At 42.0% G+C, this 26354-nt stretch overlaps 1 protein-coding gene across 12 annotated transcripts in view; it reads left to right on the top strand.

Moving 5' to 3' along the window:
• Anks1b (ankyrin repeat and sterile alpha motif domain containing 1B) overlaps positions 1-26354 on the top strand; it is a 760073-nt gene that overhangs the window by 385058 nt on the left and 348661 nt on the right. For 9 of the 12 annotated variants that reach the window (XM_013350332.2, XM_013350331.2, XM_026784589.1 and 6 more), the window contains exon 13: positions 13346-13452. In XM_013350332.2, the coding sequence (XP_013205786.2) occupies positions 13346-13452 (107 nt within the window). Of the gene's footprint in view, positions 1-12828; positions 13453-26354 lie in introns of those variants that run through there. The other 3 variants (XM_026784593.1, XM_005358182.3, XM_026784594.1) reach the window with 2 other exon arrangements.

Raw genomic sequence — 26354 nt, 5'->3', positions numbered from 1 at the left:
TGGTGTAAATTACTCGAAGGATATACTCTTTGCTATATGGTGTAAATTACTCTTTGGAACAGATAAGTCTCATGTCAGTCATCCCAGTATTTAACGCTTACCACAGTTTGGAGGAGCCAATCAACTTCTTTCTTCTCACCCCTGTTTAGAAGCTCTCCATTCTTTCCACATTAACAGAGAGCACTATTGCCACTGGCAAAGCTTTTACCCACCTTGACTCTCTCAGATTTACTGAACAGTTGACGCAGGCCGTGTTTTGTCTAAGATATTTCTGCTCTCTTTTTGGTCACGATAAGAAGTCCCGTCTCTGGGTTTTAATCCCTCTGCTCTCAAGTCTCCCTCCAGAGGTCCTGAGTTGCACAATAAATATATCAAGATGGAAGGATACCTGGGAGGAGGAAGAAGATGACAACTTAATTTATTTTTGTCATGATAGAAAAGCTTTCACTATCTGGGACTTTAATAAGTGGAATTGGCACAGAACCTGCTTTGTAGGTGGGGCATCTGCGTTTTATGTGCTCCGCAGAACGATTTTGATCGGCACGTGCTGTTTCAGCTGCTCATTGCAGAAACACACCCATCGTATAGATGAACCACAGTTTGCCCATTCATCTGCTGGGGGACATTTCAAGCTGCTTTCAGTTGTTGGGTTGTGCAGAGAAAACCGCTCTGAATTCCTGGTTCTGAGTCTCTCTGCCTGGCGTATGCTTTCATTTCTCTGGGTAGAATCCAGCAGTCTGGAATGGCCATGGAATAGAAGCTGTCAAACTGTTTGTGTTCGTGGTTGGACCGTTTTACACATTACCAGGATGTTTGAGCATCCTGCTCAATCTACATCACCATCAACCTTATCCCGTCGTTATCAGTTGATGTTTTCTGGGGTTTTTCATTTAGGCATTCCAGTCAGGGCAATCCCATTGTGGATTTCATCTTTTCACAGGCTTATTTACCATCCATGTACTATCTCTTGTGAAACCCCCGTTCAACTCCTGTATCCACTTAACATTTATTTTACTTTTTAGCTACTGAGTTTTGAGGATTCAACTATACACACATGTATGGTATAAATAAACCATATATATGATATAAGCTTACTATGGGAAATGATTTACACATACTCATATTTTAGGGTACATTTTGAAGGGCAGGACTTAAAGTTTCTGCTGGAGTTTGATTATCTATCAAATTCCCTTAAAGTATTATGCTTCTATTTGGTTTCTGTAGACCCTTTGCCTTTCACGCACAGTTCCGTTGTCTCTAACACAGAGACTGACTGGAATACCTAAACTCAAAACCCCGTCTCTGTCACCTGCTGGGATTTTGATTAGGAGTCTGTTGGCTCTGTAGAGGCATCTGGGACAAACACGTGTGTTAATATTGCCGGGTCTTACAGTCTGTAAACATAATTTATTGAGGTACTGTGTGATTTATCCCAGCCGTGTTTTATGACCATAAAGATGCTACCCTGTCCTATCTTTTGATGCATTTATTCCTTGGAAGTTCATAATACCTAGTGTTGTTGCATTTAGTGCAGATTTTTATTTAAATTTTTAATCACCTGTGGTTAGTTATAAAGAAACACAGTTGTTCTTTTTATATTGATCCTGCATCCCAAAATCTTGTTAAACTTACTTATTCTGGTTAACTTTATATAAGTCTCATAAAATTTTACAAGTAGAAAATTGTGTTATATATCAACTGAAACACTTTTATTTTTTTACTTTCCAATCTGAATATGTTTTATTTTATTTCTCTCTCGTGAACCTCCAAAGGTGTTGATTATACTGTATTACCTTGATATAATATTAGAGAGTGTTTGCCAAGCTTCGTCTGTAAGTCTTTGTGTCCGGTCGACCTTGATATACACAGTACTGTCATCTGATAGGGCCTCTATCTGATTATGGTGTTGGATTGATGTTGGCCCAACATCATTTTCCTAAAGTGTTCATGTAGAACTGGTTGAATTCACTTCTGAAGCCATCGTGCCCTGGGTTTTCTTCATAGAAAGGCATTTTAACTATGAGTACAATAAGTTTAATAAAAAGAGAACTCTTCAGTTACCAAGTTTTTCTTAAGTGAGCTTTGGTAGTTCATCTTCCAGTAAACGTGTCCATTTCTGCTGGGTTGCTTGCTGAATTTACCTGCATAAAGTTGTTCAATTTTACCAGTCATGTCAAAGAACAACATTTGGTTTCAGTGATTTCTCTCTATTGATTTTTCTGTTTTGTGTTTCATTTATTTCCTCGGCGATCTTTATTGTCTGGGTTTTACTCACTTTGGGCTTGGCTTCTTTCCTCTTTGTTCATATTTCTTAAGAACGGATACAGTGGTTACTGACCGGAAACACTCCATTTCTAACGTGGGCGCCTGGCTATACATTGCCCCAGAAGTGCCATTTTAGCTGTAATTCACAGGGTTAGTTTGATACACTGTTTTTGTCCTTATTCCTCTGAAATATTTTCTGAAAATGAAAGAGATTGGTCTTTAACAAAGATACAAATAAAGGAAAGAAGAGACATGAAGGCAAGGAGGCCCATTATTATATTTACTATAATAAAAATAGTAAATTCAAACACAGTAGATAATTTGTTAAATAGAAGAAAAACACTATCAGGACATGTTAATACTTGACTAGGACACAATTATCTTAACAATTACCAGCAAACTGTAAAATCTGGTTCTAAACAAGGTGGATAGGTAAATGAAAAGCATCCAGTGGTCGCATTTGGTTGTAGGAAAGGAGAAAAAAAGATGGAGTGTGTTACAATTAGTGTTCTGATGTCACCAGAGTTGGATGGACATAGAGTGACTTAGTGTCGGATTTTGCTAATGGTTTCATCACTCTGGGAAATGTATGGGAAATTAAACAAATTCACTTATCCATGCTATGGAATAATATTCAGTAACAAAAAGTAATTTGCTATTGATACAGAACAATGTGCATGGATTTCAAAGGCCCTGAGTGATGGAAGCCAGCTCCAAAGGATAGGCTATGCTGTATGTGCCACTCATGTGTCATTAAAGTCACGGCATGATTGACACCGAGAACAGATTTATACTTGCCAGAGGATGTGGAATATAAGGAGAGAGATGGCTGTGACCATAAACGGTTATGTGAGATTCTTGCTTGTGCACGGGTGGTCACATGATTTCACATGTGATAAGATCATGTGGAAAAGAACACACAGAAATGTGTGCATGGGAAACTGGTGAACCAGGAATGAAGTCAATGGATTCTATCAAGGTCACTTACCTGGCTGTGTTATTTCATAATTGTTTCAAAGCTAGCGGTGGATGGTCCGAGTTACGGTATCTCCCCTCATGATTATTCCTTAGAACAACATGTGGACCTCCAGGTGTCTGAAAGAATTAAAGAAAATAAACAAATGATCCTAGAGATATCAGGCAAAAAACTGAATAACTGTGGTATATACACATTGTGAACTACTATACAGTCATTATATATATGTGTGTGTGTGTGTGTGTGTGTGTGTGTGTGTGTGTGTATGTATGTATGTATGTATGTATGTATAATTTCATCTATTTGAGTCTGTGTTTTAGAGGGTATGTGTATGGAAGTTCAGGGGCCTTCAGAGGCCAGAAGTGGGGATCCTCTGAAACTGGAATTACAGGTAGTTGTGAGTTGCCCAACGTGGGCACCCAGAACCAACTTGGGTCCCCTACAAGACTAACACTGTATCCTTAAACACTGAGCCATCTCTCTAGCCCTATGCAGTTATTATTAAAGTTAAAAAATACCCAATGAATACTACATTAGAACTAATTGATTTCTTTAGTGGAATTTGCATTGGGCCAGAAAAGTAAGGCTCATAAAAGCAGGTGTGGTATGATTCCCTTTTTTGTAAAACAATGCCATAATTCCCAACACATTTGTCTATACCTGAATGTATCTGCCTTTGTGTGTGTGTGTGTGTTTAACAATGAGGAGTGTGTGACTTTGCACCCTAGCTTGTGAAAATGGACATCTTTGCAAGAGCAATGGCTGATACAGACTGGTGAAAGGGAACAGGAGAGGGATAACCAAGAAAACTAAAGATGAAAAGAAAATAAGCACCAAAATAGCAATATATGTGACAGATATCATATAAATATATATATGATACATGACATAGTCGACGTATACAACTGTGTGTTCAATTTTTGTGAACTTGAAATTTTATCTTACATTTTATTATAAATAGCCATAAAACTCTTGAGAAATAATTTATTTAATATTCAATTCACCCAGTTAAAATATATAATGCAGTGATTTTTGGTATAGTAATATAATTTGGCAGCCATTTCTCTTTTTTATACTTAACCATATGTTTATTATTTTCTTCAATACCGTTGTAAAGAACTCATAACTCTTTTTTATTGTTTTTTATTGGTTTTATTGAGCTATATATTTTTTTCTGCTCCCCTCCCCTCCTCACCCCTCTCCTACCTTCTCCCGTGGTCCCCATGCTAGCAATTTACTCAGGACACCTTATCTTTTTCTACTTCCCATGTAGATTAGATCCATGTATGTCTTTCTTAGGGTCCTCATTATTGTCTAGGTTCTCTGGGATTGTGAGTTGTATGCTGATTTTTTTCTTTATGTCTAAAAGCCACTTATGAGTGAGTACATATGATATTTGTCTTTCTGGGTCTTGGTTACCTCACTCAATATGACGTTCTCTAGATCCATCCATTTGTCTGCAAATTTCAAGATGTCATTATTTTTTTCCGCTGTGTAGTACTCCATTATGCAAATGTACCACATTTTCCTTATCTGTTCTTCAGCTGAGGGGCATTTAGATTGTTTCCAGATTCTGGCTATGACAAATAGTGCTGCTATGAACATAATTGAACACATGTCCTTGTGGTACAATTGAGCATCCTTTGGGTTATATACATATTGCTGAGTCTTGAGGAAGGTTGTTTACTAATTTTCTGAGAAATAACCATACTGATATCCAAAGGGGCTGTACCAGTTTGGATTCCCACCAGCGATGGAGGAGTGTTCTCTTTACTCTCCATCCTCTCCAGCATAAGCTGTCATTAGTGTTTTTGATCTTGGCCATTGTTATAGGTATAAGATAGAATCTCAGAGTTGTTTTGATTTGCATTTCTCTGATGACTAAGAATGTTGAGCATTTCTTTAAGTGTCTTTCAACCATTTTAGATTCCTCTATTGAGAGTTCTCTGTTTAGGTCTGTACTCCATATTTTATTGGATTATTTGTTCTTTTGATGACCAATTTCCTGAGTTCCTTGTATATTTTAGAGACGAGCTCTCTGTCTGATGTGGGGTTGGTGAAGATCTTTTCCCATTCTGTAGGCTGCTGTTTTGTCTTGTAGACTGTGTCCTTCTGCTTTCCAGAAGCTTCTCAGTTTCAGGAAATCCCATTTATTAATTGTTCCTCTCAGTGTCTGTGCTACTGGGGTTATATTTATGAAGTGTTCTCCTGTGCCAAATGCATTCAAGTGTACTTACCACTTTCTCTTCTATGAGGTTCAGAGTGGTTGATTTTATGTTGAGGTCTTTGACCCATTTGGACTTAAGTTTTGTGCATGGCAATAGATATATATCTGTTTTCATTTTTCTACATGTCAATATCTAATTATGCCAGCACCATTTGTTAAATATGCTGCCTTTTTTACATTTTATTTATTTGTTTATTTATTTATTTTTAGACTGATATCTGGGCCTTCGATTTAATGCCATTGGTCCTCCTGCTTTATGCCAATACCAGCCTGTTTTCAGTACTGTAGTTCTGTAGAAGAGTTTGAAGAATTTTGCAGGGCATTGCACTGAATCTGTAGATTTCTTTGGGTAAGATTGCCATTTTTACTATGTTAATTCTACCTACCCAAGAGCATGGGAGATCTTTCCATTTTCTAATGTCTTCTTCAGTTTCTTTCTTTAAAGAGTTAAAGTTCTTGTCACACAGGTCTTCCACTTGTTTGGTTAAGTTACTCCAAGATATTTTATGTTATTTGTGGCTGTTTTAAAGGGTGATGTTTTTCTGATTTCTTTCTCAGCCCATTTATCGTCTGTGTAAAGAAGGGCTACTGATTTTTTCAAAATAATCTTGTATCCTGCTACGTTGCTGAATGTGTTTATGAGTTGTAGAAGTTCCTTGGTAGAATTTTTTGGGTCGCTTATGTAAACTATCATATCATCAGCAAATAGTGAGAGTGTGACTTCTTCTTTTCTGATTTGTATCCCCTTGATCTCCTTTTGTTGTCTTATTGCTCTAGCTAGGACCTCAAATACTATATTGAATAAATATAAAGAGCATGGACAACTTTGTCTTATTCCTGATTTCAGTGGAATCACTGTGAGTTCCTTTCCATTTAGTTTGATATTGGCTGTTGGCTTGCTGTATATTGCTTTTATTATATCTAGGTATGTTCCTTGTATCCCTTCTCTCTCCAAGACCTTCATCATGAAGGGATGTTGCCTTTTGTCAAAGAATTTTTAGCATCTAATGAGATGATCATGTGTTTGTTGGTTCTTTTTTTTTTTCAGTTTTGTTATCTGGTAGATTACATTGATAGATTTTCATGTGTTGAATCATCCCTGCATCTCTGGGATGAAGCCGACTTGATTATGGTGGATGATGGTTCTGATGTGTTCTTGGATTTGATTTGCCAGTATTTTATTTAATATTTTTGCATCAATGTTCATGTGTGAGAATGGTCTATAATTCTCTTTCTTAGTAATGTCTTTGAGTGGTTTGGGATATAAAGATAATTGTAGCCTCATAAAAAGAGTTTGGCAGTGTTCCTTATGTTTCTATTGTGTGGAACAATTTGAGGAGTATTGGTATTAGTTTTCCTTTGAAAATCTTGAGAATTCTGTGTTGAAACCATCTGGCCCTGGAGTTTTTTTTGGTTGGGAGATTTTTTTTTATGACTATTTCTATTTCTTTAAAAGTTATATTAAAAGTCTATTTAATTTCATTATCTGGTCTTGATTTAATTTTAGTAAGTGCTATTTATCCAGAAAATTTTGTTTTACAATTTTGTGGAGTATATGTTTTCAAAATATGACCTGATGATTCTCTGGGTTTCCTCTGTGTCTGTTGTTATATTCCTCTTTTCATTTCTGATTTTATGAATTTGGATATTCTCTCTCTCTGCCTTTTGGTTAGTTTGGATAAAGGTTTGTCTATTTTGTTGATTTTCTTGAAGAACCAACTCTTTGTCTCATTGATTCTTTGTATTGTTTTTTTGTTTGTTTGTTTCTGTTTTGCTGATTTCAGCTCTCAATTTGATTATTTCCAGCTATCTAGTTCTCCTGGGTGAGTTTGCTTCATTTTGTTCTAGAGTTTTCAGGTGTTCTGTTAATTCACTAGTGTGGTATTTTTCCAGCTTCTTTATATAGGCATTTAGTGCTATGAACTTTCCTCTTAACACTGCTTTCATTGTGTCCCATAAATTTGGGTATGTTGTGTGGCCATTTTCATTAGTTTTAATTAAATTCATTAAACTTTAATTTCTTCCTTTATTTTTTTCCTGCACCCATTGATGATTCATTGACAGCCATTTCTATCAGCAGGTATAAAACATTTAATCTCCTCCATAGGGACTCCCAGGTCCATTAATAGTAACTCTACTAGTCCCCTTAAATCCCCATTGCAGTCCTAGGCAGCCCCTAGCTTGCTTTCTGACTCTGCAGACTTGTCTATCTGGTCTGTACTGTATGAGCAGGAACACAGCATAACTGGTTTTTCTCGCAGCCTTCCTTCACCTAGTGTGATGTTTCCAGGTTTGATGCATGTCGTATCATGCCGCCTCACTCCATTTCTTTCTATTGCCGAGTAATATTCCACTGCCTGGATGTAGCACATCATATTTGTCGGGTCACAGATGTCGCCTGGCCAGGCACCACTGTCATTTTGCCCCATCTCTCTGTTGATTCTTGTACCTCATCTGCTGTCGCGGGTTGATATGTAGACATTAAGCTTCTTTAATCACCAGGCGGTTACACTATTGTTTTCTTCAATTCCCTGAGGTAGAAATTGCTCTGCAGTTTGGTTCAATTAAATTTGAGCAGGAGAATTTTTTTTTTTTAAGCAGACTTTGAAGTTTATTCTGATGACAGCAGGGCTCCCATTATTTCTCTGAAACTAGGGTACCATTTTCCTTTTTGCCTGGATGAAGTGCACTAGCCTCCTCTTAATCGTTTAGCACCAGCATCTTCTTTTTTCCTCCTCCTTCTTCTTTTTTTTCCCTTTAATGCAGTCTCTCCCTACACACCCCAGGCTGGCTAGGAATTCAAGATCCTCCTGCCTCTATCTCTGGAGTCTAGGATTAAAGGTGTACCACTGTGGCTGGCTTTCTATTGGTTTTGATAACGTCCTTATCCTCTTGTGTTTCAGATAAACTGACCCCTTGGGGGAAGTTTTAGAACTTAGATTCCTAGGAATGAAACTCCCCTTGGACAAAAACTTTGAGCTGTCCTGTGAGCAGTGGGTGCTGGCATTGTCCTTCTCTTTCTACGTTTCTGAGCACGGGACTGTCCCCTCTAAGTGCCCTGCACCAACTGCTCTTGGTCTAGCCAAAGTAGGATAGATTCTACCCCATGAGTAAGAGTGGGGTGGACAAAGGAAGCCCCTGACTTCCCAGCTGTACTCACTGGGAATTTAACGTCTGCAGACTTAGAAGAGACTGGAAAGGCTGGCCTGCCCCTTCTCATGAGAGTCCCTATCTATGGCCCAGGAGCTAAAGAAAGAAGGTGCCATTCTCCTGAGTGTGTCCCTACAGAAAGCGTCTGAGCAGAGGACTCTGGTACAAGGGAAGGTAGAAGCCAGCCATCACCCTCCAGCCACAGAACCCTCCTGATCACGGCAGTTTAGAAATGTTTTAAATAATATCTTTCCATGTGTTGTGTGGTCTTGGCGCACTTTGTAGAATCTTCCAGTGGTATGGGGGGGGGGGTATTGGAGTTTGTTTGTCTGTTTTGGTTTTGTTGCCACCCTAATTCTGAGCAATTATTCTCGTTTCTGGGAGTGGAACTCATTAGAATTATGTTTTCAGAAAACTGTGCCAAAGGGAAGTCCCTGGTCCTATCACATAGTTTGAACTTTATCACAAGTGGCAATAATTCATACACAAATCGGGACACAGTGGCCCGGAGTTCACTCCCTCCTCTCCCTTTTACTATACTCACTTTGAAAACTCACAGAGGTCCTCACTGAATAAAAGTGCCTGCCCAGTAATGGCTTGTAAGAATTTTAAACTCCAGGAAAGCATTTTGAGTAAAATAAAAAATATATTTAGACACTAAATGTGATCTTCAGGCCTAAATCGGGGTTCTTTAGAAGTCTGACTCATGGGGAAAAACACAGAAAAAAAAAATCAGAAACCAGCATGCCTCAGGACCTCTCCTCTCTCCTCCCTTTCCTGTTTCACCCTCTCCCAGTTCACCCCCACCCTACATTTTGCTCACATATGAGAATTATTAAACAGAAATCAAAGAACTGAATAATTAAGATCATAGAATTTAGAAAGTCCATATAAAAATGTTAAAATGGATAAAAACAAATAATTTCTCTAAACTATTTATATATAAACAGTCTAAGTCATGGAATGATTTTCCCTTTTTATTTGTTAAGAAACCAACAGCCATTTCCAGAGTCATTCATTCATTCATTCATTTAATGAGTGTGACTTAATACGGAATAACTGAATGATACTTTTGCTAGTCACTTAGTCACTGGTTTGGATTTTAAAACATGAGATGGGCTTTAAAAGCAAGCCAGTCAGCACATGCCTTGCCAAGCAAAAATATACCCTGGTTATTTTTATTCCGTTTTTACAGAGCTGATTTACCTTCTCATAAAATGGCCCGGAAGAGCACTGTCAGTGGGAACCCAAGAAACTATGAGACTTCCGTTAGACTGCACGTGGTAGCAGCTTTAGATCTAATCTTTCGCAAGGAGTGTCTTGTCCTCATTGTCTCATGCAGGTCATGTTGCATAACTGCAGTCTCCTAAAGTTGGTGCATGCAACTCTACTACCTCTTTGATATTCTTAAAAGATCTAGGAGCAAAAAGAGATAAAGTATAAACAAGTATAATACAATTCACCCAGGCATGCTCATTCAAGGAGAGAATGAAGATGATGCAAAAAAAAAAAAAATCCCAACCTGAAAGTTCTATTTAAAAATTAAAATGTCTTGATTTTTTGTTTGGGAATCTCATACACGCATACATTGCCTTTGAATAAAATCCACCCACCTTCCCCCTCCCCTCTACCCCCTCATCCCCTGTCATCATTCCTTCCCAAGTTCATGTGCTTCTTTTTTTTTTTAACCCACTTTTTAAACTCTGCTTGTTCCGTGTGGATAGCCTCTCAGGGGCTCCATCCTTGAAGACACCTGACTCTTCTTCTACTAGTGGCCATCAGTCCCCAAAAGCTCTGTAGCAGGTGGCAGCACTTCACGGACCTCCCTGTACACGCTAGGATTTTGGTGGCCTTGGTCTTGTACAAGTCTTGTGCATCTAGTCACAACCACTGTTGAGTTCCCATGCACAGTAGGGCTGTCACATCCAGGATGCAATCTTGCGATGGGTATCCTCTCCCTCTCTCTCTTCCATGCTTCCATTTCTGGAGAGCCCAAAATACCCCCCTTTTATAAAGAAATCAGATACTTAGTAGAGTTTAAAAGAAGGTAACTACCCAGTAAAAAAAAATGATACAATTAAAATTTTCAATTGGAAAATAAGAGAGCTTTTTGGAGTGTGGACCTTGAGATTGTTTCATGTTGACAAATCAAGTGAAAATTGATCACATACAGTGTACAGTATCAGGAAAACGGGCTCCCTGCTTTCAGGAAACAAGTCTTGGACATAAATGATGATCATGTAAGTTAGAAAACGATTGTTATAATAGAAGGTAATTATGCCATTTAAGAGAGAGGAGGAAGAAACATTTTTCTGTTGGGAGGGCTAGAAGAGGTTTCGCAAGGGAAATTGCAGAAGAGTTGGAGGGTTGAAATAAAACCGAAGCTCATTTCAGCCTTCCTTCAAAAACCAGTCAAAAATTCCCCTGGTTAAGAACTGTGAAAGCAGTGTTGAGGGAAGGGTTAGAAAGCTAGATGAGATCCTCAAAATGTCACCAAGAGTTGAGAGTTCATTTTTAATCCAGCGGGAAACCACAGCAGGGTTTTGATATAAGAGTTAGTTACCAAAGCTGTTTCTTAAATTATTCTGACGCTGTGTGTAAGTTGGATTCTTTAAAACACTGTGGTGTGGTGTGGGCAAGAAAGGGCTCAATGGGCAAAGGAACTTGCCTGATTAGGTTTGATCCCAGGGACCCACAGGGTGGAAGCAGAGAACCAACTCATGCAGGTTGTTCTCTGACTTTTATGTGTGCACTATGGTCTGTGCACACACACACACACACACACACACGTGCATATGCACAGTATGAAAACATTTTTAATTAAAAATATAGCAGAGATTTAAGACCATTGGAGTGGGCATTTTTACCTCAGGCCAGGTGCCAGGAAACAGAGAAGACAAAAGTCAAAGGAGAGGGGGCAGGGGAGGGGGCTAGAGCTCAAAGACCATTGTCAGCAGTAGAAGCTGCTTTGGGATTAAACGTCTATGTGCCAGGGAGATTAGCAATGCCCTTAAACTGAGAAAAGAAGCAGAAAGATGACACTTGAAGAGGAAAAGAGAAGGGCTCAGTTACACAGTAAATATTTATTGGGCGCAGACTGTGTGCCAGGCACTGTTCAGGGCCGGGTGGGGTGGATTGGGTGAGAAGTAGCTTGAATTTGGAAAGTTCTTGACGTGGAAGAGGCTCTGTTCCCCATCTGTGTGGCTCTGGAGTCAGAGCTGGAGCCAGAGAGTGGGAGTTTGGGAGGAAGTAAAAGAGCTTTCTAATGAACGGTGGCTTTGGCTGGGTGGTGAGAGCCCTGTCGTAGGCAGCATTCAAGCAGAAGATGGTGGCCTTCCAGGAACACAGGGCGCGAGTCCTTCCTTGGGACAGGGGTGTGGGGGGGAGGGCGGTGAATTAGCCCTTCTGACAGTTTTCTTCCAGGCTCATTTTTCTCGTGAGCCTCTCCTCAGTAGCTCTGTAGGTTCTATTATTAATCTGTGGTTTCTCTCAATTATTAAATAAATTACTCAGTCTGTCTGCCATTCAGTAAAACTCACACATTTACATCTGTTATTCTTGAATTATTTTTGGTTAGGGCTCTTCTTCTTTATTTAAAAAAAAATTATCCACCCAGTTAGCGTTACCTTTATAGATATTTTAGAATGGGGTGCCTGGTGGATAGGGTTATAAATACCAGAGGAGGGGAAAGGCTTTTCTTGTGCCTAATATCGTTGTTATTTGGAACGAGTAGGCAATGGATTATCTTGACTTGCAGATTATGATGCAGTTTCTATATGTTGCAGTAATTCAAAAAATAAAAAAAGAGAGAGAGAGAGAGGTTCCCTTGTATGCATGGTGAAGAAAGAGAACAATTACACTGTGAAGCTTTCCATCAGAAACACTTCCCTCTGGTGCATTTAAAAGGGAGAAAGGCAAGGAAGGAAGGAAGGGAAAGGGAGCCTGGAGTGCGAGCCTTGTTGTGAGCTCCGCGTTCCCCGGTGGTGTCTTTTGAAACGTAAAAATCCCACAACAAAATAGCTCGGTAATGTATAACCGGGGACGAAGATTCGATTCCGATTTAGGCGCTTTGGTTGGCTTTTGAGTCTTGCTATTTTCTGCATTTGTTTTGACGGCTCTCATCATTCAAGATTGACGCTTGGATGGGTGTGTAGGAGGGAGCAGCAGCAGCAGCAGGCTTACAGCTTGCAGACAAAAAAAAAAATCTGCCTTATCTGATGGCTATTATTGAAAATGCGAGGTGTAGCCTGGGCTGGGTAATGAAGGGGAGCGAGCGAGGGGGAGCAAGGAGCATGGAGCCGCATACTGACGAGTGTAGGAGTTACTTGATAAAAAGAATCCTGGCTGCTGGCCGGGCATTGCTCACTGTGGAGTACTCACACCGTCACACAGAACGCAGAGCAGCCTAGGCTGACAGCTTGCTATGCCTTCTTCTGCTGCCTGGTTTCGGGGGCTGTGTGACGCACTGGTCGGTAGTAAAGATTAATATGTAGGCAATGTGGAGCTAGGATCAAGCCATACTCCACAGCCTCTCCCGGCAAACTATGTGTTACTTCTGACTTCGCTCTCTCGCTGAGAACGTTAATCTGTCAAGCTGGCGGGCTCCTTCGAGAACAACTTTCCCCGGAGCATGATGTGGCAATGCCACCTCTCAGCCCAGGACTACCGCTATTACCCCGTGGACGGCTACTCCCTGCTAAAACGCTTCCCTCTTCATCCTCTTACAGGACCCAGATGCCCCGTCCAAACAGTGGGACAATGGTTGGAAAGCATTGGGCTACCTCAGTACGAGAACCACCTGATGGCTAATGGATTTGACAATGTACAGTTTATGGTAAGATTGCTCTCTGTGGCCACGGAGCCGCCTTTTGTCTGTCTTTGCTTCTTATGTGTCTTCCACTGCTCAGAGGCAGCCTGGTTTGCACGGAAATGGATGGGCTTTATATATGGAACTGCCTCGGAAAAGCGAATGCCTTTAGGACAGAACTTACTGTATGCATGTAGACACTAACTAGAAAATGGGATCTATATGCATCCCTTAGACATGTGTGTTGTATGAATCGGTGAGTGCTCTATTTATAGGCTCTGAAAGAAGATTAACATTTATATTCTCCCTGCCATTCTTTGTGTGATTTTTTTCCCTATGAATCTGTGATCTTAGCATACAGTTATATGCTTCACTAACCTTAGATTCTAGAGACATGCTATTTCACTTGGACATCAGCATTGTGATTAATTAGACAATCCACTTTGTTGATGGTATGGCGATCATTTTTCCTGCTAATCACTCAATAAAGCAGTTTAAATCCTGCGGCCAGCCCTTCATTAGCCAGCCGCTTCAGCCGGTCCATTAGCGAGAGCATGCTCTTTCTTCCACATGCCAACTGAGGAGCGGTGAAGTATTGTTTGTTACTTTGGGTGGAAAACAAACACTTGGATGAATTGGATAGAGAGGAGCTGCTATACCAAATGCATCGACGTCCTTCCGAGTCGGGTCTCTGTGCGGTCTAAACCGGGGGTGTGCAAACTTCCCACTGTGCATATAGATGAGGAGGAGGATGGGAGGGGTGCAGGCGACAGTCTAGTTTCCTAATCATCCTGAGACCTCCTCCAGCGCTCAGCGCTTCCTCTTGTTAAGCCCCTTTAAGCCACACCACAGCCCTGTCACCTTTCCTTGCTTCAAAGGTCCCACCCCACGTGTCGCTTGGTCCCTAAATTTAGGGAGACCTCCATGTCATAAGCATGTAGCACACCATCCGCTTATAGAAATACTTAATGGATCCTCTGAAATAAAATGCTGGGGAGACACCTACAGCATGATCATAAAAACAGAGGGCTAGTCAGACCTTTCCGGTTCCTTTTCCAGGATTATTTCTCTCTAAACTTGACAGAATTGTTATAGATTCGAAGGTTATTAAGATAGTTAAATTTTACAAAAATATGTACGCCTACAAGCTTTTTTAAGATGCATAAATCTGGCCCATCCTATGAGCTTTAACTAATACATGCATAAAACCCTTTATGGGTTTCTTGTTGTTTTTCTTTCAATAAAGAGCTGTGCATTTATTTTCCTTGTGTCCATCAGACAGTCACTGGTTTGCAGCCGAGCCCCCGTGGGTGTTGAAATAGGATGGAAGTGGAAGGTGTTACAGCCTGAGCAGAGTTAAGACAGACTTGGGGCAATAAACAGGTGCCCTTAATAATTAGAGGAGCTAGCAAACGAAATGAAGATCATTGACTACACATCTCTACGTTGTCTCTCCTTCAAATGGGGTGTCTCATTCCCAAGCCCTTGTCAAATTCACTCTGGCCCCTGAGAAGTTGGCCATTAGCTTCCCTGAATTAATCGGCCACACTGAAGGACTTTAATTCTGCTTAATTTTCCTCTGAATATTAAATGCTTATGAGCAAATGTAATCCCCCTTCGAAAGTATTTAGCTAGAAGGTGATCGCACAGGTTTTAAAGGACTTGAGAGCAGAGTGTGAAGAACAAGCATGTGTATGTTGTGCACAAAATGTATCCAAAGGGCAAGAGCCCCGAGCACCATGGAAAGATCAAGTTCCGATCCTAGATTGTGCCTTTGCCTGTCTATTTCCAAGTATCGTATGAAATCTTCCAGAAAATAAGAGCCCCTTGTTAATTCACTCAAGCCGAAGGCTTGCATCAAGAGACCGAATTTTAAAACAAAACAATTTTGATTTGCCACGGAGAAGGACTAATTAATTGTGAAAATGTAGCAAATCGTGAAATGGTGTCATTGATTAGTCCGTTACACGCTGCTGTCATTCTCTGTTTGCTGCCGATGTTGTAGGAAAAGGATGCCTACCTGTATGATAATTATCCCCTGATTGCCATAGTCTGCTAAATGTTGAACTTAAAGCGCACAGTGATTGGCCCGCTTTAAGAAGCAAATTTCATCAATGTGAAAATCCGTTAGACCGGTCGGTCTCCATTCGGCGACATGCTCTAGCTCTTGTTTTCCGGGTAGCACATTCTGACCTGCATTTATTCTTCCTGTTGCCTAAGCAACAGGCACCACACTCCCATTAACTGTGATGTCGTGTGGGTCTTATTAGCTTTTGGGAAGAAGACAGAAGACATCACAAGGATATAATTAATGTTGGTTAGATGTGGCAGCATAGCCGTGTCCTTTGTTGTGGGAACATTCTCCGGAGCTAATATTTCATCACATTGATGTTCTATTGATAAGTTTTATTGATAAAGTAAGTTTAAAGTTTTCTTTAAAATAACTTTTGAAGAATTTATTGAAAACTTATTTTTTTTTTTTGCTAAATCTATTTTATATACTCAAGCACAAACACAATACGTGGTTGATTCTATCTCATGGCAACCATTAGCTTTAGTAAAGATTGCTTAATAATGATTCCTGGACATGGTTAGAAAAGAAGAAAGCTCCTCCCCACACACTTTCAGGTGTCAATCGTCTCTCATCACTTCTCCTTCAGGCTCCTGATACTTCCCCTTGAGTTTACGATGCAGGAATTATTTTCCTTATCCTTAAGACAAAATCATAAACTTTTGCTGGATGCATTCATCCTGCTTTGTAGAACATTATGCACACAGATTAGATCCAAAGTGCCCTTAAGAACATAAAATAAATAGAAATGGCTACAGTTCGAGAAGGGCTGCAGCAGGACCTCTAGCCGGCTAAGACTTTGGGAAAGTCATGTGTGTGTTGACATCAGAAGTCCTCTGTTTTCCCTAGCCCCACCCTGCCTGTCCCCCTAAAGATGCATCACAATTCACAGCGGTCTGCTTTCTGCACAAACATCATCTACCTGCTTCTCCACAGACCTGGTGGTGCTGTGGGGCCCTCCGAGCCTTGTGACTTTCTTCAGCCTTTGCGGTGTATGTTAGCGTGACTGTGTTTTAACGTTGCTTACATTCCCAGCAAGGAGTTGAGGGTTGTATCAGTTGTTACACAGGGTGCTGTTGCTTATGGTTTTCCTTCCTCTGCTTATTGCTGCCACCAGTTTTGTCCAAGTTAAATGATTGCCTCCTGAGTTGTCAGAGTCCCAAATCCTCTGTTCCTTTTTCTGTGGCTTTGCTCCTTTCTGCCATCTCCGTCCTCCTTTCGGGGCTGTCATTTCCTTTGTTTCTCCTGTTCTTTTCCTTCTCAACAGTCTCCCTGCCTTGATTATATAACTTTCCTTAAGGACTACAGTCCACAGTCGTGTCTATCTCTAGAGTTAGAAATTAAGCTTCTGGCGTTCCTCCATCCACCTAGCCTATAACACAGGGGTCTTGCCCCTCATCTTTTTATACAGTCAGCATCACTCAGCCATTTTTTCCTATATTAAATTATAGTACGTAATGGAACGTGAAAAACATTTGTTGGAGCACAAAGTCAAGGAAAATGGAGATAGTGCTAGCATCAGACACGTAGCAATACTACAGCAGGTTGATGGGATAAGGACCAGAATACAAAGCTTGTGTCACCTGGAGGAGGACTGACTCAGAGTCTCGCTATTCTTACTAACCAACAGTTACATTCTTACATCCTAAAGGGAAAAAGAATAAAATGATATTTCATGTCACCCTTTTAGCATCTCCTGTTGACCTATTGACTTGGAATGGTCTGGCCATTTTTAATGTGTTCAGGATGAAGTCTTTATGATGTCAATCATAGGAAGCCCCACACCAATTGACATTTTTGTGCACTTGAGTGGGTAACATTCGTAAAGTGCTTTCTGGAGGTCAACATGAGCAGTGCCCATTACACACTGAAGGAGACCCACGGAGCCCTTGTAGGTGATCAGTCTGATCACAGGATGTGAACAAGTGGAAAGCTGACAGGTACATATTGAACTGAAACTTTTCTCCCACATCTGTGGTGCGTACTACGTGCTAACGGAAAGATCGCTTACACTTTACATAACTTTGCTGGAATAAGAGTGCTTTTCGTAGCTGCTCTGGTAAAATGACCTCTGAAGTCTTAGCAAACCACTAGACAGGTAAGATGTCAAACCTGTGATGTAGAAAAATAAATGGTCCCCAATGGCTAAGACGAATCACTCCAGTGATGTCTTCCTAACTATTACTCAGGCAAATTTATAAAGTTTCTGTGACTTGAAGGACATATAAGATGAAAATGTGCATTTCCCCCACCTTCCTGTTTCTGAATCAGCCTTGCGTTGAGTGGGCAACCTTATATTGCAGAATCAGCTATGATTTCCCAAACTCACGTAGGACATATATTTATATTTGCTCTTACCAAAGATTTTTTTTTCAACCACTGGCATATGAATCTATCAGTCAGTGCCAAAGGGGAGCCATTTTTATCTGGACAACAGCTTAATTAGAAATATAAGAGGTAGTGAGCATGGAGGGGGTCGTGGGGCAGAAGGAAGGAAGGGGTCTCATCAGCATGGTCTTGTCTCTCTATCATTTGGTTTGCTCATCTGCAAAAATCAATCTAATGAGGAATCTAGAAGCAATGCTCCTTGGGGTGATTATATTAATATTTCGGGCTGTTTAAAGGTGCAGGGCACAGTGCTGGTGCCAAGAGAGCTATTAATTGTTCCCGTATATGCCATTAGCCTGGGGAAGGCCACTGATTGCTTGTGCAGCACAGCAGATTGGTCATGCGGGCATGTGCCGAAATGGCCATGCTGAAAGAATGACTCGTCAGCCATGATTCCAGTCTGGTGGTGGAAAGGAGCCTTTCCCTCCATCTGGAAGTTACTCTGATTAGATTTTTAAGTATTAAAATATGTTGCCCCATTTTCTAATAATCCAGTAATGTAACTCCCATTACTAACTGATGTTCGCATGAGTTAGCCTTTAATTTAGTCATGGAGCACATTTGCATAATTTGATCTCCAGAATTGCTTCAAATGACCAGATATTTGGGATGAGGAATTTGCATCATGAGCCTAAAAAGTTACTAAAACTGCTGTGTTGCAGACTAATTTTAAGAAATCCAGCCAGAGAATCACATTTCTTTCTTTGCTTTCAAAGAGCAGGTCTCCCGGGCAGCTTGCTCAGTGGCCGCGACCTCCATTTTCTCATTCCCAGGCAGTGCCCTTGCCTCTCTATAATCCAGCCTGCTTCCCAACTTTCTTGCTAACTGCTGTGACCTGTTTCTCGCCAAATTCTCCCCCATTTCCGCCTCACTTCATTCCTCTTGGCCTTCTTAGCTTGCGACACCTTCCCTCTCCCCTTCTTACCCTCATCCACCCTGCCCCACCCCACCCCTAGCTATCGGACATGACCCTGCCCCTTCCACCACCCAGTTCTCCTCTATGTCCATGAGGATCCAAATGGGACCTTCTACTTTGCAGACATGCTCCAAGTTCCACGTCTGTTTGCCTTGCTAGACCTCCTTATACCTGGTTTCCAGCGCCCTCCAACTGCTCACGACACATTTCCATATGCATGTATGCATACGAAGCATTTAGCTCAGATCTGGCACCAGATCAACGCCCGACAAATGTTAGCTGTAACTGCACCCCCAGTGATCCGAGGCTCACGTCTGCTTTCATCTACGGGGTTTAGATCCTTCTCATGTGCAGGAGATGGTATTTCCAAAAGCCTTAATGTGACTCTTGTATCTGGGATCCCTGCTGGCCTGGACTCAGATAATTCTCCATCCCTTTCTATCACGTCTTATTTCTTCTCTGTGCGCTAGGGAACTCAGCTGCAGGCTTCTCTCCCGCTGCCTGGCTTTGCACACACTCCTCTCTACCAAAAAGCATCCTTCTTCTCTCTTAACTCCTTTTTATCCTTTGGTTCTTAGCTCTGTATCCCATCGTTCAGTTGTCAGCTCTCTTCTGACCTTCCAGGTTCAAGCTAGCATGCTCCTTCCCTAGGACTCTTCCTTAAAATCTGCTTCCTGGGCTGTATCACCTGTGCATGGTCCGTTTACTCCCTTCCACCGTACACACATGCCGGACCAGACTTTGGCCATCTGTGCGAAGTGCCACGTGGTAAATCGTCTAGACTTTGCAAGATGTATGGTCTCTGCAACCAAACCCCTCTGTCTCTGTTGTTGCAATCAAATGGCCATAGATGAAATGGATGTGAATGGGTGAAATTCTGCTCCGGTGATTTTTTTTTTTAACTTATTAAAACAGGCAGATTAGTCATCGGGCCACAGTTTGCTGCCCTGCCCCACGATTCGAAGTCAGCGTTCATCCCCTGTGTCTCCAGAGCTAATGAAAGAAAGCAGAAAGCCAGCAAGAAGGGAGAGAGGAAGGCGTGGGGGTGGAGGGGGAGGCAGCAGACAGGTGGCAGCTACAGGAAGGGATCCTGGGGGCCTGTTTGTTTTAAAGATAATCTCAGTGTACCACCGCTGAGGACAGTCAGAGCAAGTTCCAGCCTTCAGGAGTCTGACAGAGCTCTGGAGGGGGTTTTGCCCACTAGAGTGTATTTTCAGCAAGCCAACTGAAGAGGCCTGAGATCTAGAAAAACACAGCTGTAGAGCAAGCCTGTCTTTGCTCTGTGTGGAATTCCTCTCTCTTCCTTCTTGAGTTTTCTTGAATCCATTTAGCTCTCCTAGCACTGCCCTGTCTCTTAGGGGACTCACTCTCCCTTCCTGGTGCACCCCGCCCCCTCCCCGGTGTCCTTTTCTTGGCCTGGTGCTGGTCCTTATGTTGCTTTGCTGTTCAGATCTCTGTTCCTACTCTCGAGAGTCAGTGTCTCAGAGGTAGAGCCTGGGTCCTATTTAATTTGTATTCTAAAAGTCCAGCACACTGCCTGCCACAGTCAGTTCTCAACATTGGTTGAATGAAATTTGTAAGTACTACGCAGGTTTCTATCAATGAACCTGTTTGATTCTTACCATCTATCAGCAATTATTAGCATATCCAGATTTAGAAATAAAGAGAATGAGACTCAAGATGGCCTAAGAACAGCATTCCCAGAGCCTAGCTTACAAAACCGGCTTTCCATGATGAGAACACCTTCTCTGACTTTAGTGAGCTGCGAGGGTGTCTTCATCCAGTCTTCAGCTAGTGTCCCCAATGCAGACCCCCGGGGGGCTATTGGCTCCGCTCTCAAAGCTTTCCCAGCCTTCAATACATTGGCTCTTCCAAGGAAGGTTTTCCTCTCGCCCACCTTACCTTTCCATCTCCCCCTCACTGCTTCTTAAGAAAAACCAGGGCTTTGTCCAACACAGAACCAGCGCCTTTGAGCAAGAATTCACCTTCATATCTGCCCACCGTCCTCGAACTGTGTGTCCGGCAGGAAGTCCAAGCTCAGGGCATCAGCAGGGTTGGTTCTACTGAGGGCTCTGAGGGAAGGATCTGTTCTGGGCCTTTCTCTTTGAATATGGCCACTTTAGGCTTCTGTTTTGACATCGGTTTCTATGTCTATGCATGACTGTGCCTGCATTTCTCTTCTTGTAAGGAAGACCATCACACTTGGTTCTAGACCATCTTAATTGACTGCATTTGAATTGGATTGTTTCTGTAAGGACCCTGTGTCCAAAATACAGTCACATTTAAAGTACTAGGGATTAGGATAACTCCAACAAATCAATTTCCGTAGCTCATTCAGTCATTCCCCAGCCTTCTTCCTGGAGTTTCTGAGCTGACCCGTGTCTGTCATATACGTTAGGAACTATTCAGTCACTTAAGACCGTATGATTTAAAATACTATTGAGAAATAAGAATTGAGAAATAAGGGTGCTAGTTATGGATTACAGAGAGAAAATTAAATGAATGATTATGACAGGTTCCCGAACATCAATTTATTGATTTCTGTTTCTTCAGTGCCTAGAATTAAGTTTCAGGTGGTTTTGTTTTTTTATCACCTTTTTATTAAATATTTCCATATAAAGAGTGGTAGGACATCTTGTGATTATTTGCCAATGTCTGTTTTATATGGTTGTCAAAAAAAGTAGGTTTGCTTTTCTAGATATTTGAAGACGATCTTGGAATTCAGGTCCTAGAAAATAAAACAAACCCTGTTTATTTGATAAAAGTCACATTCCATGTTATTTGAATCAGAAAAGCAAAGTTCTATAAGGAAGGAGCTGAACATCTGGGCTTCTCCAGGCCTGAATAGCAATGTGATCTGGCTGGTTATATGCTGCCCCAGAGCAAAATTAATAATCACATTCAAGCTGGTCACATCAGTGCCAGACAGCCCTCTTGTCTTTCAGAAGGACACAAGAGATCATGTAGACCAATTCAACCATTGAAGAACTGTGGGGTGAGCCTCAGTGAAGTTCTTCTGAGAAAGGGAGAGGGACCGGTCTGCTAGAGAGTCAGAAAACAGCAATTCATTGGCTTCCTGGTCAGCCATTATGACATAGCAGAAAGAAAAATGCTATACAAAATTTGCCTTGTTCCTTACATGCATTATTTAAACCTTGGTGACAGAAGAGATAGATTCTATGTTTAGTTGTAGCAGAAATGGCTTGGATTTGGCGAGCCGTCCATTCTGCGGTCTTGAATAAGGTCAGATGTAACCTATCCATTCTGCGGTCTTGAATAAGGTCAGATGTAACCTATTTCTTTTCAAAACTCTCCTCAGCACTCTCCGCCCTTGGGTTTGCCCTCTTACTATTTTTCCCTTTCTAACAAAAGTTCTCAGAAGAAATGTCTGTACTCCCTGGCTCGCCTTTTGGTTTAGTGAGCCCGGCTTGATGATATCGGCCTCTCCCCTGATCCTGAAGTTATTTATAAATGACGGCCAGTAGTGTGCTGCTAACTGCCCAAATCCAATTTCAGCTTCCTGCTCCTTATTAACCTTATCTACCAATGGCCCGTGATTCTCTTGACCGCTGTTCTCTCCAATGTGTAACACTTGGGCGTCTCACCCCCCAGTGCTGCACTCCCTGTCTCCTTTGTGGGCCTCCCGACCCCTGCCTGCACCTTGATGCTCTTTTTTTCCCCTCAACCAGCATGAACGTTGCTACCTTGTATATAGTTTCATGGCTTCCCAAACTCAGTGCCCAAACCTGGGGATGCCCTTACCCCTAAACCTTCTTCCATGGAAATCAAGGGGGTCAAACGTTGATGGGAAACAAAGTCATATGGAGCAGGGCAGGCAGCCACTGGTATCGAAAGCACAGGAGCCTTGGCACAAGCACATTCTGCTAAGTGGAAGCCAGGGAAGCCATGTTACACTGGATGGGATAGGTAGCAGACAGCTGGTAAAGGAAGTGCTACAGAGTGAACGGTGGAAGGCCAGACAGAAGCTTGCAGCTAAAAGGTAATTGGGACAGCTGTTTCTTGTGGAGAGGCTGGAAGTATGCTTGGGCATTGAATAGAATGAGGAAGTAGAATAAAGGCAGGATATTGGAGAAGGAGGAGAGACTGGTTGGAAGAAAGCTGGGGAGGAGGCTGGGGATTCAGAGACAAGTAGAGGGATTGGTCAGTAGTAAGGAGATCTCTTCTCCAACTGAAGGGAAGGCATGGAGGGTGGCCATTCCTGTGTGTGGAAGCTGGGGAGAAGGTACAGCTGGGTTTCCTCTCATGCTTTCTATTTTCTGGTTGGGTATAGCAATAATGGGGGAGACTTAAGGATAGAGAAGATATTTAAAAAGCTAACTCAGGGTTAGTGGTGTAGCTTAGCAGGTATAATGCTTACTTAGCCCAAAGCCCTAGGTTGAGTCTCCAGCACTCTATAGAACTAGGTACACATAATCCCAGAACTCAGGAAGCAGGAAGACTGGCAGATCAAGTTCATCCTGGGATACATGAAGACCTATCTAAGGAGGGTGGTATCAGTAAACAGGAAAAAGAATTTACTAAGAAAATGGGTTAGCACTGGACGACCGTGGTTACTGCTTATTTTAGACTTTCAGTCATCACGTTCTGTGGAAAATGTAGAAATTGGAAAGACAGTGGCCCTTTAAGGCATAGAGTTGTTCCCAGAGGCTGGCTTCTTCATCCACCTGGGATGAGAATGCGGGCTGGTCACTTAACCTTTGTGAACAGCATCATTTCTCATGTGCAGAATTGGAGATAGTATTGCCCAGTTTGCAAGGTGACGCTAAGAATTAGATTAAAGCCAGCCGTGTGCTTCTTGCAGGCAGTGAATCACTGTGATAAGAGAGTCTGCTCCGTTGAGCTGGCAAACCACTTTAGAATCACTGATTAACCTGTGTAGGTGCGGGGATGCCCACGAGGTCTCACCAGACTCCCTTGCTCTCACTGGAAACAAGGAAGAGGGCTACGTGACTTATTCTAGGAACACCAAAACATCCATAACCTGTCAGAGACCTCCTGCCAAAGAAGGTTCAGGGCCACTGGGAAGCTGGGTTCCATACTCACTGCAGACCGGGATTAATTGGCTCTATGCTCACACCTGGAGAAGTGAGCCATTGAGCTCACAACCTTATAGTACCAGGAATCCCTGGAAGAATACTGTAGAACACCCACGTTGCTAGAGTCAATCTGGTTCTGACCAGTTCAGTCGCAGACCCCCTTAAGGACTCTCCCTCTTTAGAAAAGGTCTTCCTACTATAACTGCTCAGATTATGCTAATTTTTCTTTACAAGATTTAAAATGTATTCATTTAATTTTCATGCTGATGAGTGTTTGCTTGCACATTTGTGTGTGCCCCAATTGCACGCCTGGTACCCAGTGAGGTCCGAAGAGGATACGGATGTCCTGGAAACTAGAATTACAGAGAGTTTTAAGCTACCATGTGGGTTCTAGGAACTAACTGAACCTTTGTGAAAGCCGCAAGTGCTCTTAACCACAGAGTCACCTCTCCAGGGCCTGTCATAATTTTATAAGAATATTTGAATACATAAGAATGTAGTAGTTCTGTCCACAAGGATTAATAATCTAACCCTGCATTCACACTATTCACGTACCACAAAGCATATGAAATATATGTAGCATTCTTAAATATAAATCCATGTTTCAGCACTGTATCTATAATCCTTCACGATGTGTTGACAATCTGAAGTAAAAAATAGAAAATTTTTCTTAGGAAAGCCTTTTTTAATGGGCTCTGGGAAGGTTTATCCATCCAGTCATAGGGGAATGGACTGTGTACATACTCTGTTCATCTACCCGTGCTAATTGTGGAAGGGACCACAGAGAGCCATAATATAGTATCTGCTAAAAAGACCCTACAGTCTACTCGGGAAGCTAAGTCTAGTACACTCAGTGCTCCACAGCAATACACACTCAAGTAGTAATGAAAGACAACAGTGTGCTTTTATGGCCTAGGAGGAAACTATGGGAAGAGTGAGGGTCGTAAATCCATAGCTGGTTATGTCTGTGAAGGAAGAGATGTCTGTCATCTGCAGCACTCAGGGAAGGCAGGGAAGGGGGTGTGGTCTTGAGTAGCGTTTGTGTCAACACTGAGGGATGGGGTAAATGATTAAAAAAAAAAAAGAAGTTGAATGGAGCTTGAACAAATGAGGCGAGATGTCCAAATGCAGATAGTATGTGGAAAACAAACTGGATCCCGGTCAGGCAACAATCCCAGGGGTCAGCCAGTGTTTCTCTGAATGAAAATGTTCCCTGCTTGGCAAAGTCGTGGTTAGACAGCCTACCAACCCGTCGCTGCTCCTTGACAGGTCTGCCCAGATGACAACACACACGTGTACTTCACTGGGGCGGCAAGGACGGTGGGCCAGGCAACATCTGGCTGAGGCTGATTAACTGGCTTTCTCTAGCTAGTGCTGATGGAAATGGAGTTACTGGTTACATTGAGTGTCTCCCCAAAACAGAAGGTGTTAGTAATTGTGTCCAAGGCTGTGGCAAAATGCCTGAGGAAAACAACTGAAGAAAGCATCTATTTGGACTCACCATTGGAGGAGGGTCTAGTCTGTGGTGTCAGGGAAGTCACGGCAATGGCCTGCATGAGGTAGCCGTCACATGTATGTATAGCTAGAAAGAATGCACAGAGAATGCTGGCCCTCCACTTTCCCTTGTCGCTTTCACTGAGTCCAGAATTCCAGCACACAGGATTGTGTCAATCACAGAGCTGGTTTTAGTTCCACAAGTAACTTAGTCTAAAAGCTCTGTCTCATATGTGTTTATCTGGCTGACTTGCTCTGGCCTGGTTGACGTTATCAACCGCCACACCCACCAGCCTAAGAACTGAGGTTCTATAACAAAGCCAGCAGAAACCTGTTCTCAGTAGCTCATGCCATCAGGATGTCCTGTGGTTCTCCCAAACTGTGCTTCCTGTCCAGCGGATCATCTGGTTTTGATCTTGGTTTTCAGATAATCTCTGGTCTTTGTTAACACTACGACAAATACTTGCCTTCTCACCCTGCACCCAGGACCACTGACTCCTCAGCAGTTAAACTCAGTTGCTCCAGAATGTTTCAAGATTCCAAAGGAAGAAATATTTGCTCTCTGGCCACTTTCATGGGCCGGATATTGTGGCTTATGAATTGGGCCAGGATAGGGACAATAACAAATATCACATATTACTTCTACTCTAGGCACTACTATGCTATGTGCTTCACATATATTAGCCATTTGAATTATTTTAGTACGATAATATACCCAGTTCCTACTCTCACAAAGCTTACAGTCTGTAAGTCCCCCAGCCCTGTAATTAATTGTAGCTATAGTTGAAGGATGTGGGCTAAGTTCCGGAGCAGAGGTTAGGTTCACTTGAAGTCTTTTTTATTTTCTTTAAGTAGGCCTACAAAAGCATGGTTGATAGATTGGAAAGATGGGCGGGCTGACAAGTCAAGCCACAAGGACAGCTTTTCTGACAAGTGGATATGCCCGCAATTAGCATGGAGATGCTAAAACCGAGGTGTGCGGTTGCAGATAGAAGAGATCCAA

The sequence above is a fragment of the Microtus ochrogaster genome, chromosome 24 (genome assembly GCF_000317375.1).
Source record: "Microtus ochrogaster isolate Prairie Vole_2 chromosome 24, MicOch1.0, whole genome shotgun sequence".
NCBI lineage: Eukaryota > Metazoa > Chordata > Mammalia > Rodentia > Cricetidae > Microtus > Microtus ochrogaster.
This window is presented reverse-complemented; position numbering and strand designations above follow the sequence as displayed.